General features: G+C 51.6%; 7 protein-coding genes across 7 annotated transcripts; 3 read left to right on the top strand and 4 right to left on the bottom strand.

Moving 5' to 3' along the window:
* Positions 1-169: 169 nt before the first annotated feature.
* Positions 170-2080, bottom strand: IAQ61_004414 (uncharacterized protein; the record flags this gene model as incomplete). Its single annotated transcript, XM_003839018.1, has 2 exons — positions 170-1349; positions 1740-2080. 2 exons carry the CDS (start codon positions 2078-2080, stop codon positions 170-172), a joined length of 1521 nt encoding a protein of 506 aa, XP_003839066.1.
* A 591-nt stretch (positions 2081-2671) lies between these two features.
* Positions 2672-4089, top strand: TIF1 (translation initiation factor eIF4A; the record flags this gene model as incomplete). Its single annotated transcript, XM_003839017.1, has 3 exons — positions 2672-2705; positions 2857-3000; positions 3077-4089. 3 exons carry the CDS (start codon positions 2672-2674, stop codon positions 4087-4089), a joined length of 1191 nt encoding a protein of 396 aa, XP_003839065.1.
* Positions 4090-4844: 755 nt separating this feature from the next.
* IAQ61_004412 (uncharacterized protein) lies at positions 4845-6127 on the top strand (the record flags this gene model as incomplete). The annotated part of the gene is made up of 3 exons (XM_003839016.2): positions 4845-4913; positions 5036-5219; positions 5310-6127. 3 exons carry the CDS (start codon positions 4845-4847, stop codon positions 6098-6100), a joined length of 1044 nt encoding a protein of 347 aa, XP_003839064.2. The 3' UTR covers positions 6101-6127.
* Positions 6128-6383: 256 nt separating this feature from the next.
* On the bottom strand, positions 6384-7091 carry IAQ61_004411 (uncharacterized protein; the record flags this gene model as incomplete). Its single annotated transcript, XM_066096338.1, has 1 exon — positions 6384-7091. One exon carries the CDS (start codon positions 7089-7091, stop codon positions 6384-6386), a length of 708 nt encoding a protein of 235 aa, XP_065953656.1.
* Positions 7092-7816: 725 nt separating this feature from the next.
* IAQ61_004410 (uncharacterized protein) lies at positions 7817-11549 on the bottom strand. The gene is made up of 3 exons (XM_003839014.2): positions 11011-11549; positions 9268-10955; positions 7817-9218 (listed from the first exon to the last, which is right to left on the bottom strand). Exons 1-3 carry the CDS (start codon positions 11104-11106, stop codon positions 8474-8476), a joined length of 2529 nt encoding a protein of 842 aa, XP_003839062.2. The 5' UTR covers positions 11107-11549; the 3' UTR covers positions 7817-8473.
* A 207-nt stretch (positions 11550-11756) lies between these two features.
* On the top strand, positions 11757-13060 carry IAQ61_004409 (uncharacterized protein). Its single transcript, XM_003839013.2, has 2 exons — positions 11757-12849; positions 12902-13060. The coding sequence occupies exons 1-2, from the start codon at positions 11888-11890 to the stop codon at positions 12990-12992; spliced, it is 1053 nt and encodes a 350-aa protein (XP_003839061.1). The 5' UTR covers positions 11757-11887; the 3' UTR covers positions 12993-13060.
* A 329-nt stretch (positions 13061-13389) lies between these two features.
* Positions 13390-14207, bottom strand: RPS15 (40S ribosomal protein uS19; the record flags this gene model as incomplete). Its single annotated transcript, XM_003839012.1, has 5 exons — positions 13390-13459; positions 13523-13819; positions 13901-13958; positions 14119-14137; positions 14190-14207. 5 exons carry the CDS (start codon positions 14205-14207, stop codon positions 13390-13392), a joined length of 462 nt encoding a protein of 153 aa, XP_003839060.1.
* Between the last annotated feature and the right edge of the window lie 34 nt (positions 14208-14241).

Raw genomic sequence — 14241 nt, 5'->3', positions numbered from 1 at the left:
GAAGGTTGATGTTGGGGACACAATCGGCAGGGGCTTATCAACATATTTCTACGCAAGAGTTCCGGGTCCCCTGGGATTACGCGTAGAAGTCAAGAAGCTGGATTGCGTGACATGGTACTTGATACTATTCTGGCCCTCGCATCAAATTAACGTGGACATGGATATATGTTCACGGCACCTCAGCATCATCATCATCGCCTCCAAACCCAAAGCTAAACCTCCCTTCCCCTTCCACATCCTCGACCCCCTTTGTCAACGCCTCCCACCTCCCCCGGCCCCCCTTCCCCCTCTTCTCCAACTCGGCCAAGCCGTCTGCCAAAACCTCCGGAAACCGCTCTCCCAACCGCTCGACAAACAATTCATACGCAGAATCACAGACGTCTTCGCGGAAGCCACTGACCTCTGCCCTCTGGTCCCTCAAAAACGCCAGAACATCTGGTAATTTCTTGCGGGGCACAAAGTTCTGTGTGAGCGCTAGACTGTCTTCGAGATTGAGGACGAGGTGGAACCAGCCAGAGGGGACGTGCAGGACCTCGCCGGCGTGGCAGATGCCTTCTTTGCAGCCGGGGGTTTGCCGCGCGAGCTCGTGGAAGGTGAGCATGTACTCTGCGATGCTAAGCGGGCTTGTGATTTCGCTCTGGTCGTCGCTCACGATGACGCCGGGGGGTGGTGGGATGTCGGGGCCAGCAGGGAACATGAGCCAGTACTTTGACCCTGTGAGCACGGCATTCCACGCACTTGTCGCATTGGGGTCTTTGTGGAAAGTGGAGCCGCTGCGGGCAGGGCCCATGATCATCCAGCGGCAATCTGGGCGGTGTTCGTCGAGCACGCCGAAGAGGTCATCGCCGAAGCAGGTGGGGCTCCAGTAGGAGGCGTGGGGGGAGTGAGGGGGAGCCGTGATGTCGATGTTGGTTTTTGGGGCAAAGGCGCGGTCGAAGAGGTAGAGGGGAGATTCGTCGGCGTTGTCGTGCATGTAGGTCATGTAGGTTGACATGGGCCAGTCTACGGCTTCTGCACGGAATTTGGTGTCTGCATACTCGGACAGCAGGTATTCTGGGGTCCAGGTACCGTACACGGGCCATTCTTTGACGGGCGAGGTGAGGATGAAGGGTTTGTCCACCCAGGTTTCGGCGTATTCTTCGTAGGTCAGGTCGGTGAGTCGGGAGATTTCATTGCTTTTTGGTATTTTGGCGGCGTAGGAGTTCAGTGGGGTGTGGGCGCATTGGAAGGGTCGGTAGAGAGTGTCAGAGAAAAGGTTGGTGCACGGTATGGATGTGATATGTTCTCTGGGTGTGCGGAGGTATGTTGCTCGCCATGTTCCACGCCACTCAAAGTCTTCTGGCGGTGAACTGGTCGGTGATCAGCAATCGCAAATCGTGGCTGTACTGGTCGTTGAAAGAAGGATTATAGGCACAAAGTTGTGCAAGAGGATACATGAACACATTCCATGTATCAATCTTTCTTATGCATGGCACTGCAAATCTCACTCCTCAGATACTTGGAGGCTGGCAATGCTAGGAACAGGGAAAGCCCATTTGCACAATGAGTGTCGAAGGGCTCTATCATCCGAACCGTTTGCACACCGCTATACATTCCAAGACACAACAGAGCGGCGTAATTTCTCTCCAAAAACAGGTCGAGTGGAATTGACAGGGAGTGGAAAGGTCTGATGACTGCAGGTATGACTGGAACATACGAAATGGGAAAGATGGTGGCAGCATCCCAAACTTAAGACTCACCTCACAAACAAGGCCCTCCAGAGTTCGTCCAGTCTGGTGAAAGCGTACAGGGCTCGACATGTGCTTCCCAGTCGTACCAGGACGTCAGCATCGAATGACTCCAATATGTGGCTGAGAAGCTCATCGGGCAGCCTGGCGAACAGTCCACAGTGCGACTTTATATTTTCAGTCGCAGTGTATGCATTCCCGGCGGGCTTGATCCCAAGAGGATGCGAGGGGAGTGCTATCGCCACACATTCATCGTCGTCCTCGAAGTTTGCCTCTTCCGCGAACTTGATTTTTTTCGAGGGTCGTGATTCGACATAGGCGATGCTGGGATTCTCTACCATTCCGGGTGCCATGTTCACGGCCGGATTGGGAACGATGGATGCTGCGTGGTTGCCCACAGTCACACACGTTGTAGCAAGAAAAAAAGAACCCACACATACACACACACACACAAAAACACAGAGAGACAATAATAGTATGAGGCAAACGTAACGCCTTCCAAAGAGTCACACTCGGGTACGAGTAGTGCAGTGTGCAGTGCGCAGTGCATGGATGGCGTGGGCAAGGTATCGTTGGGCTAAAGTCGGCCATGTTCCGTTACTGCGCGGCGTGGTGGCGGTAACCGGTTCGGGTTAGCGTGCAGCGCGACTCTAAGAGTTTTTTTGTCCCAAGGTTATATCAGTCGCCCACCACCGAGCCTTTTACTTCCATCACACCAACCCAACCCACAACACAACTATACACACACACACACACAAACACACATACCTGCTTAGATACCCCTTCGATTCTCATACTGAGGATCTGGTATCTATTTCTTTTTCACCCACCTCACCTTCACACACGCGGCGGCATCCAGAGGATCCCCCCGCCTTAACCCCACCACGAGCAAATCTTCGACTACGGTGCAGCACCAGTAGTCGCCCGCGCTCTTCTTCGCAATCATGGCTGACAAAGGTCTCGAGGATGTGCCTGAGGGTGAGTGCTATCCATCTCCTGTGTCGCCGTCTGCGGTTGCGCGCTCGCTGCCGCCGTGCGACACACACTGACAGTCCGCCCGCCCTGCCTTGGGCTGCTCAAAAATCCAAAATCAGTGTTCCGAACAGTTAGCTAAGTACGCGACACACAGGCCAGATCGAGTCCAACTACGACGAGACCACCGACTCGTTCGACAACATGAACCTCAAGGCTGAGCTCCTTCGCGGAGTCTATGCCTACGGTTTCGAGCGCCCGTCTGCCATCCAGCAGCGTGCCATCATGCCCGTCATCAAGGGTGAGTTTTCCCACCCACCCACCGCACCAGCCCACGCTGGCGACACAAACAGCAAATAACTAACTCGCCACATCAGGTCACGATGTCATTGCACAGGCCCAGTCTGGTACCGGTAAAACGGCTACCTTCTCCATCTCCACCCTGCAGAAGATCGACTCCAACGTCAAGGCCTGCCAGGCGCTTATCCTTGCCCCCACCCGTGAGCTCGCCCAGCAGATCCAGAAGGTCGTTGTCGCCATCGGTGACTTCATGGACGTCCAGTGCCACGCCTGCATCGGTGGTACCAGCGTTCGTGATGACATGAAGGCCCTCCAGGACGGTCCCCAGGTCGTTGTCGGTACTCCCGGTCGTGTCCACGACATGATCCAGCGTCGTGTCTTGAAGACCGACCACATGAAGATGTTTGTTCTCGACGAGGCCGACGAGATGTTGTCCCGCGGTTTCACCGAGCAGATCTACGACATCTTCCAGCTGCTTCCCCAGTCCACCCAGGTCGTCCTCCTTTCTGCCACCATGCCTCAGGACGTCCTCGAGGTCACCACCAAGTTCATGCGTGACCCTGTTCGCATCCTCGTCAAGAAGGACGAGCTGACCCTCGAAGGTATCAAGCAGTTCTACATTGCTGTTGAGAAGGAGGACTGGAAACTGGACACTCTCTCCGACTTGTACGAGACGGTCACCATTACCCAGGCTGTCATCTTCTGCAACACCCGCAGGAAGGTCGACTGGCTCACCGACAAGCTCACTGCCCGTGACTTTACCGTCTCGGCCATGCACGGCGACATGGACCAGATTCAGCGTGATGTCATCATGAAGGAGTTCCGTTCTGGATCTTCCCGTGTCCTCATCGCCACTGATCTCCTTGCCCGTGGTATCGATGTGCAGCAGGTATCCCTGGTCATCAACTACGATCTCCCCGCCAACCGCGAGAACTACATCCACCGCATCGGTCGTGGTGGACGTTTCGGACGTAAGGGTGTTGCCATCAATTTCGTCACCGCCGACGATGTCCGCATGATGCGCGAGATTGAGCAGTTCTACAGCACACAGATTGAGGAGATGCCCATGAACGTGGCTGATCTCATCTAAGAAGTTGTTCTTCTTTGATTTCTTTGACTCGTACTCTCCGCACCCGCTAGCTTTGTTGGCCTATCTGGTGCAGAGAGGGTGGTCATCTAATTGAGTGTGCCTGCACGGTCGGGCGGCGCTCGTCGATTGATTCGGTTAAAAAGTGGTACGAGATAAGGCGAGCCGTCGCCTTTTCATCGCGGCATCTCGGCGTTGGTCTCTAATGTGCGAAATGATTTCCCTAAAAGAATGTCTGCATATGATAGAGATGCGATGCTTTGTGGTGGGATTGTCTCTCTTATGCAGTTTCATGTTTCTGTTTTACGATTTGGAGGACCAGCTGCGAGTTGTCACGGCTTGTCGCGGTGGGATTTGTTTTCCGTGGCCACGACTGTCGACGATAACGATCATGGGTTTCCAATCATATAGAGATGCGGTTCAATTGCATGGATTTTTACTTCACTCGCTTCAACTTTGTCACTGTGACGTGCATGGGACCGACGGGTAATCGGATGTGGATCCTTCCACTTGGACAGCATTAGTGTCCGCGCCCAGAGATGATTGACATGTGTAGATGGACGTCTTCAAGAGCCAAGAAGAACCATCATGTCCATATCAGTCAAATTGTACTACGGAGTAGAGTAAAGTCGAGTTGTACTGCGGAGTAGAGTGAAGGCTCTCGCAGATCACCCACCGCTTCCATACTGCACGTATCGATAGCCTCGGCCCATGACATCAACCCCTCCGACTCCGAAGGTCCCCAATTCGCGCTTCCCATGAGACCAACAGCATGGCTCGCCCAAAGCAAAGCCATTGCGACCATGGCTCTTTCCCAGTCTTCTATTGTGAGTCCTTTCTACGTTGTATTTCCTGTCTCTTGGTGCCGTACTACTCCTCCTCATCATCATTACACAAACATTGCTTTGGCCTCATGGGAAGTCACTAGGTAACCTTGGATCTCTTCTAGCAAGCCTTGAATCGCCTTCGAACATATACCCCTCCACCAACGCAATGGTACAACTGTCCGCTCACACGGCGCGCTGCTGTCCTGATACTCCTCTTCCCCGACCGACATGGCGACCTCAAAGTTGTTCTCACAATGCGAAGTGCACAGATGAGGAACTACGCAGGTCAAGCTGCACTGCCTGGAGGTAAGTTCGGCAGACAAACTACACTGAAGGAGTAATCCTGAGAAATACCACGTATAAAATTGGCTAAAAGCGTACATCTATTTTCCACAGGCAAAGCAGATACCCTGCAAGAAAGCCCTTGGGACACCGCCCGCCGCGAAGCCTACGAGGAGATTGGTCTTCCCATGAGCGACGACAAGCTCCGTGGCTTCAGCGTAGAACACCTCTGCGAACTACCCACCAACCTCGCCAAAACAGAACTCGGCGTGCGGCCCTGTGTCGCATTCTTGCGACCATCCAACCTACCATCCGACAATAGCACACCTACGTCGCAAGCAGATGACGTATCCGTCGAAGAACGATTGATACCCCGTCTCGACCCCAAAGAAGTAGCCGCAGTCTTTACCGCACCTTTCCACAACTTTCTATGTAAAAAATGGGAGGGCGACGGGCCCGGGCCTGTACAGAAGAACGGGAAGCCTGAGAAATGGTACAGGGGTGCTTGGACGGATTGGCATGAGTCTCGATGGCGAATGCACAATTTCTACATACCGCGGCCTCCACCTTTACCTACTTCCATACTCCGAAACCCAGCCAAATCTGCACAAACTTTGACTTCATACTCCTCGACGGACAAGGCACATCCGGAAGGCGATGACCCCCGACCTGAACCTAGCGCCCTAGACGATCTCACAGCGTTCAGGGTGTTTGGCATGACAGCGCGAATTCTAGTCGATGCGGCAAGGGTAGCGTATGGTGAAGAACCACAGTTTGAGCATAACAGTCACCATGGAGATGAGGATATGATTGGGAGGCTGTTGAAGATGGGTCGGTTGAGTGAGAAGGGGCAGAAGGGGGAAGAGTTGACCAAGGAGGTTTTGACACAGGCTAGCAAGATGTGAATGCAATGCAATTTGACTCAAGAGCAAAGTTTCAAGAATATCTCCGGGTGATTACTTGAGCGAGAAGTGCAGACTAACTGAAATGTGAGCAGTTCAATCATTCAATCGAACCAAGGAGAAGATGTTTAAGGGCTTTGATTCCAAAGCGTACTATAGAAGCATTTTCAAAGTCCCTAGCTAAATACCGGCCCGGTCTGCAAATAACATCTGCCACCACGAAGGACCTCGTGACACAACCAGACTTGTCCTCTCCGTCATAAACGTCTTTGTTTCCATGAATTCGTCAATTGCTATACACCACACCATAGGTGGCCGGCGGATTCCCATTCGAGACTTTCCGATACGACACTTTTGCCTCGCACCACATCTCCCCTTTTTCATTGTAATACTCAAAAGAAACAGCCAACCTCCTCTCTTTCGCATACGCCTCCAGCAGCGGCCAATCCTCCTTATAAATATTAATATTCCTAAACGCAACCGTCCTCAGCCCCGCCAAGTCATCCAGCCGGGCTATCAAACCCCTCACATCTTCAGCCAACGGACGCTTCGCGCAAAACTTTGCACCAAAGAACACTTTCCTAACGGCATTCTTGCCGTCCTTGTCCACTGGTCCCGTCAGGAAGGCTGGCAGGTTGGCCGGCTGCTGGCCCACGGCATGTTGAAAGGCGTTCAATTTGTACGCCAGCAATTTGGTTTCGGCATGGGTCTGGTGGCAGACTAGACTTAGGGTGAAGAGGTCGTGCCAGGTGTAGAGGAAGATGGCATCGTCGCTTTCGGCTGCGGGGATCAGTTGGCCTGAGCTGGATACTTCGTGGCCGCCGATCACATGGGCGTAGATTTCATCCCGGATTTCTCGGGGAAGGCTGAGGAGGGTGGGGGGGCTGGTTGGGATTGTTAGGGGTTGTGGATGGAGAGGTTTGCGGTTGAGGTGGTTTACGTACGGTTTTGATGTGATGGGGGAGGAAGATGGTGTGTCCTCGCATATGGTCATTGTGGAGTTTGGAAAATCCGAGACCTCGTGGTTGGAAGGCAGTCTCTTTCGTTGATATTATGGGTTTTATAGTTGAATGTTGGATGTATTTGTGTGGTGTAGAGCGAACGAATTTGATCAACAGTGAGGACAAGCACAGGGCCAAGGGCAAGTGAGTTACAAGTTAGCTTTGACGTCAGATGAACTGATCGGGCTCTCTTATATAAGAAAAATAAAATATCAGGCTTGGAATTCTAGGTACGAATCTATATTCTTCTTTCTTAGTGTATGCACGCGCACCATGGTTCTAAACTGCACTAGTGACCAAATATCCAACGATTATATTCGACATGGAACTTCACTGGCCGTGCTTGCATGTTTGTTCGCCTAGTTTTGAATCATAGGATACTGTATTGAAATTACTGCGCAGTTGCAATGTATCCGCAGTCTTTCAAAGGTACATCTTTGAAAGCAAATCTTAGTCGCAACGCAGCATCTCTAAACAACAATCTGGTACATTCCTACAATGTAGCCAAGTATACATGTTCAGCACCTACAAGTATTAGCCAAATACATGGTTACAATAGCGTATATAAAATTATTTAGCAAAAATGCGTTTGTGCATGCTTTATGGCCCATAACACAGATGAATACAAATTCGCTTCATGCATGCATCGCGTGCGCAGTAGTTTCATTACTAGGAACGACATCATCACCACGGAAGCAATGATCTTGATTCTCACCATCTCTACCACTTTTCTCGTCAATGCCGTGCTTTGTAGCTCTCGCAAGTAGTCTACAGTCATGAGTCCGTATTTGGATCGAGCTGGTAGGTATCTAATCTCCAACGAATCCCTTCTACATCTAGAGAAACATGGCTCTATTCCATATCTTGAGTGAAGCAAATCAAGGTTACAAGGGGTAAAAAATGTCGCAACCTGAGCTCTATAACGTAGGCACGCGCTTCGCGTCACTGCAGGCTCTGGGTTCATTGTGGTGAGATTGTATTGAATGGCGTTTGGAGCAACAAGAACGTTTGCGATCATTTCCGGCTAATTCTTGCTCCTTTGGTCGAATGCGCGTTGTCTCATGGTTGTCACCTAGTATCTCCTGCAGATAGAGTAGTCGTCGCAACTTTGATGTGACATGTATGGTAATGTGGTTCAAAGTGTATGCGGTGCAAGGTTGCAAATTCAGCGCAAAAGGAAGAGATTGAACTAAATGAAGATTCGCACTCAACCACCAAATGATGCAAATAGCAGAGGTGAAGGTGACAGATGAGACTACATTTCAGATTTGAAATGTAAGGGAATTTTGTAACGGTAGGCCGAACATGATTGCTAAATCCACGCCGCCAAAATTGTAGCTCTTCGTTTCATCTGCCAGATTTTGCAGTCAACCTACTACATTCCACTAAGCACGCTCTGCACGCCCACAGTATTGACATCATCCCTTCTGGCAATATACAACTTGAGCTCCTGCGCATCTTGCCCACTTGCTGCCCTCAACCTATCTCTCAGCGCCTCCGGCCCAATGATGAACAAGGTGCTCACATCTGTCAAAACATCCATAGCCCCGGGCTCCAGCTCGTCACCCATGGGCCAATCCCTCACAAGCTCAACATAGCGATTCATGTCTTTCGACACACTCAGCCCGCCGACCTGCGAGACAGTGAAGCGGAGAAGATGCGCAAGGACTTGGGCGCGCAGGCCACGAGCTAGTTCAGCAAGGAAGAGGGAGAGGTTGCGGCCAGAGAGAGCGGTAGTGGCTTGTGTAGCGACACGACTGAGAAAGGCGGAAACTTCTCTGCATGCTTGGGTTTCGCTTGTGACCATTAGGTCGTCGTCTTTGGGTCGAAAGTCTGTCTTCTTTTGTTGGGAGAGGAGTTTGCTGACCCAGTTCAAGGAAGCCGTGAGAGTGAGGTTGAGAATATTGGAAAGCTTGGATTCGAGTGTTGCCATTGTAGAATTGCTGGTCTTCTCGAGTTCGCGACGAATGGTGAGGTTGGGTGCACAGAGTGGTAGGAGGATCGTGGTAATGGTTTGTTCCAGTAGATGGAGAATGGTGGTTATGGTGTGAAGAGATGGTAAATGCGTGAGGTCTGGTGGTGTTTTCGAATTTTCCTGCAAAGCGGCGTGGTCTTGTGCACTACATTGATGTTAGCACCTCATATGTATTCTTCATCGCCATAACTTACGCCTCTAGAGCAGTCTCGAGATACATCTCGCCCATTTGCCGCAGGAGCAGGTTCAGTAGAATTTGTACATCTTTTGGCGTCTCGTTATTGGGCGATAGCTCTAGTCCTCGCCCAACCCCTTCTGCCAGCCACTTGAGCATTCGCTTAGCAACTTGCAGGGACAATTTTCCGTCTTCATCTGTGACTTCGATATCCTTCTTCTCTTGCTGATCTTCTCTAAGGCCGGCAATGCGGAGCAACGTGGCTTTTTGACTTGCTGGCAGATCTGTGCTTTCGAGGCGCTCCATGTACTTGTCGCGCGCAGACGCTGCAAGTTCTTTGCCTCTTTGAGCAAGTGATCCAAAGTATGATGTTGGCGTCTTGCTTCGTCGGGAGTGGTATATAGTAAACTTTAGTAGCAGGGAAGAGTAGAGCTCTTCTAAATTTTTCTTTTCGCGCTCAATATACTTTTCGCCAATGAAATAGGAGGAGAAGAGCTCCTCAAGCTGTTGATCCAGTGTGGCCGCTATTTGCGAGGTTGCAGGTTCTGGATGCTCCGTCAAGCCATGCGACTTTAGGTCATCTACTAGCTGGGTGATGTACCCTCGCGAAGCTTGCAATGAACGCAAGAAGGCAAGGGAAGACAATTCGCTTGCCTTTTCCAAGACCATCTCAAGTCTTTGTTGTATCGACTGTTGAAATATACGCTCAATGAATTTCACCAAGACCTCCTCATAGTATGGAAATGCTCGTCTGATGATCGCAGACTCTTCTTGAACAACAATCTTAACCTCATCGATCAGCGATTGCAGCGTTGGCTCAACACCGGGTGGCTCTGCATCCGGATCTTGGAGGCGATCCCAAGTCTCTGCATCTGTTGAGAGTTCTTCTGCAGTCAGTTGCATCCGCTCAATGAAGAATGAATGCTGGTTAACGTATGTGCCAATGACACTCGAGCCATCATTGAATCCTCGCAAGGCGATGGCACAGTCGCGCATGCCATTGTAGTTCGGCCGCCTATAACACTCATCAAATTTGACGAGTAAGTCTTTCTCTAGATTCTCCAAAAACTTCTCAATGACCTCGTTCGTGTTGTATTTCGATACTTGCATTGGCGTCTTCTTCACGCCATTCTGTGCCTCGCCATTGACACGATGGTTACTGTCTGGGTTCAGACGAGTACTGATACGCAAGAGTTGGCGGGCAATCTCAGCACAACGCACAATGTCACCACTTCGTCGGTGATCTTCCAGGATATTGAGTTCACCCCGCTCGCTGACCTCTTGCCAGCATTCGATGAGAAACTTGGCGTCCAAAGCTTTCTTGCGTTGACGATCTAGCTCCTCCAACCTCTCGCCGATGCGCATGGCAACGTTGCCACCAGAATCTGATCCGCCATCGTCGTTGCCGTTCAACGAGCTGTCGAGTTTCTGGAATCGGTCCATGGATTGCTCAAGTCTCCGACCCAAAGACTCCACATTCTGATTATGCTGGGTTTCGGCGCGTCGTACAGCCCCAGAGAGCTCATTTTCCTTCTCCTCCAGATCCTCGGATAGGTACGTCAGTCGTGTCAGGGCATGTTCGAAGGTTCGAATGAGCGGTTTCGGATCAAAAGTGACCTGGCCTGTGGTGGCTCCTGATCTTCGTGAAGCGGGGACGGCGGCATCGGAGAGGTCTTCGATGAAGTCCTTTACTATGAAGTCTTTGCTCTGATTATATCAGTAGGCCGTACAACGTGACTTCTGTTCCTCGCGGGTATCTTACCGAGAACTTCTCTAATGTGAACTGCGGTGCTCGCAACGAGGTCCGCGAAGTCGCGTGAACAAGTGTAGATACTGACTCGCGATGGCGAACCTGCATCGTGTTGCGAGTCTATTTTGGTACCTGTTGAGCGCAAGAAAGGGTACCGTCACTCTTTCACAGCTTGGTGTCACCGCCTTGAAGCTGCTGGTTGGGCGCTGTCGCAAAGCATAGGGCACTCGCGCTCACCACTAACACTGGCTGGCTACGGCCAGACTGTTTTCGATACGGACGATGTGATATTAGGATTGGGCGCGCGCCATACGTGGCTGACCACTATGAAGACGCATCAACAAGCTGCTGCTGCCTCCTCGCGTTCGAGCTTCAGGGTGGTTGGATGTGGCTTGTTGCGCGGCACCCCCACGCCTCGGTGGCAGCTCAAGCCGACTAAGCAATGGGTGGTGGTGAGTGCCATCATGCACCCTTGGAGAGGATCCCTCCCCCCCCCCCCTCTCTTCCATGGGAACCATCATTCTTCTCCTCGAGACCCTGCACAGGGCAAACATGGGAGAGCATGCTTGGACTGCCCACAGCCATGCGCACTTGCGACGACTTTCGCACACTTGTACACTTACACGCAATGGCGCGCCTCGTTCTAAGGCGGAGCACCCCGGCTGACTTGTGCTCGGCAGCCACGGCCACGGCGCGCCACACGTACGTGTGCACCAGCCTCACTTGGGAATTTCCCATATGTGACCTCACACCCCCCCCCCCCGGGACTTGACACGCGCCATTCACAAGTCCTGTATTTTAAACCTCGTATACTGTTGACTCGTCTCTAAGAAGTCCAATCGACGGTTGATTCTACTGCGGAACCTCAACCTCAACCTCCTTGCTCGCAATGGCAGCCACAGGCATCACGCCGTTACAAGAAACTGCCTTCCGCCGCGGTACCTTGAGAGGAAAGCCACTAACCGCCCAAGAACGCGAAGAACTCATCAAACCTTTCCTCCCCTCCGAACCCGCCACCTCCTCCGAATCAGAATCGAGAAAAAGGAAGGCAGCCCGCGACCGCAAACGCGTAGCTCAACAAACCAAGCGCAAGCATGGACCTGTCAAGGTCTTCGTACACTTTGCTGTATACCACTTCATCGCACTGCTTTTCAGCATCTTCTTCCGCTTCCGCCGCGCATACCGACTTGTACGTGGGAAGATAGTCTCGCTGCTCAAGTACCACCATCGCACGCCCGAGTTCATTGCCCACGATGTCAAACACCTCGAGAAGATGCCCAAGCACCTTAGCGTAATAGTCGAATACCAAGAAGATGATGGCAGCCAGGGAACAGCCGGGCTTGAAGGCCTCGTAAACGATGTATGCGAGATTGCAGCGTGGACGGCCAGTGCAGGCATCCCATTTCTGAGCGTGTACGAGAGGACCGGTGTGCTGAAGAACTATCTCCCCCAAACACACGCCAGTATCTGGAGCACTTTGGAAGCTTACTTTGGGCCTCAGCGGAAACCCTCGCTCTCCCTTCGCGCGCCCCACTTGAGTTCTTATTCTCCGCCAAACACGCCTCTTCAGAATGCAGAGCTCAATGAAGGGGCCCCAAAAGAGGAGCGACAACATCTGACGGTTCTTCTCCTCTCTGAACACGATGGTCGCGACACTATAGTGGATTTGACGCGCACACTCGCTGAGATGGCCCAGAAGGGTGATGTGCAACAAGAGCAAATCAACAGTGATTTGATTGACGCCCAATTGAACGACCACGTCTCGAGCGAGCCTGATTTATTGGTTTTGTTCAGCCCGACTGTACAATTAAAGGGATACCCACCATGGCAACTTAGGTTGACAGAGATCTTGTAAGTTGCCAAGCTATCGACACTCTAGATACGACCACTAATCCACGCCCAGCCATCTACCAGACAACAAGGGTGTCAACTACCAAGTCTTCCTCAGAGCGCTCTACAACTTCGCCAAGGTTGAAATGCGCCTTGGAAGGTGACCACATCACACATTCTTCTGTTATAGATTTCGTAGTTTCCAAATACCCAAATTCAATTCAGCTATCCACTACGTGACTCATTGACATACCGTCTTCATTCAAGCAAGTGCGATCTCGTGGTTTGTCAACGTGTAAAGTGTACTTGATATAGAGGACACTCAGTCTGATGTTGATCCAGTCATCCCGCCACATCACGTAAAGTTAACCAAGAATGGATAATTTGGAGGTATCTTAGATGTGATAGATGGTGCTATCAACACCATATCTTTATGCCCACTGCGACTGCTTTTGTGCGTCACAGCCATCGAGTAGTGCACCTAACACCTGTATTCGTTGTAGGTCATCAAGTACATCATCCACCCCACAAAAGAACCCATGCAACCGAGACCCAGACCATTTACTTGAGGGGAATGAAACGGGAAGAGTGAGTGGCACCAATACCGGGCCTTCCGTGCTTGACGGGCTTGCTGTGTGAATGTTAGCCATCTCTTCAACGTCAAAAAATCAATTTCTTAGGAGGGAATACGCACTATGAGATGGAGAATTCTCCGAGGTAGTGGCCAACCATCTCGGGCTTGATTTCGACCTGGTTGAACTCCTTTCCAGAGTAGACACCAATGACGCTGCCGATCATCTCGGGAACAACGATCATGTCACGGAGGTGGGTCTTGACGAGGTCGGGCTTCTCGTTGGGCTTGGCCTCCTGCTTCGATTTCCGGAGCTTCTTGATGAGACCCATGGGCTTGCGCTTGAGACCGCGGTTGAACCTACGGCGGGCACGGGCGTGGACGAGATCACGGAGCTCTTCTGAGCCAAGGTCCAGAAGCCTTTGTATGTGATCAGTATATTGCAGCGAGTTTTTTCATTTTCAGCGCAGGCGACCTGTCACTGAGTTCGGAAGGACGTACTGGTCAAGGTCGACACCACGGTACGAGAACTTGCGGAACGCCCTCTTTGCCTTAAGAGCTGTGAATTATATCGTCAGCCCAAACTCTCTCTTGTTGTGCTTTTGTCTCCTCCGCCAGCGCATCTTTCGCGAATTGATTCGAGGACATTGTCTAGCGATGTGCGATCGATTGTAATGGTACGAGGAAAAGGGTTGGGTCGGGGGAAGGATAGAGCATACCGGCAGCCTCCTCGGCGTTCTGTGTCGCAGTTAGCATCCAGTGATTTCCATTTAGTACAGCCAACACATACGTATTCTGTGTCAGCCATGATTGTAGTTGTCGAAGTAGCTAGACAGTTGACT

Source organism: Plenodomus lingam (assembly GCF_022343315.1).
Source record: "Plenodomus lingam strain CAN1 chromosome Unknown contig_19, whole genome shotgun sequence".
Lineage (NCBI taxonomy): Eukaryota > Fungi > Ascomycota > Dothideomycetes > Pleosporales > Leptosphaeriaceae > Plenodomus > Plenodomus lingam.
The sequence above is the reverse complement of the archived record's forward strand: the minus strand, read 5'-3'. Positions and strand labels throughout refer to the sequence as shown.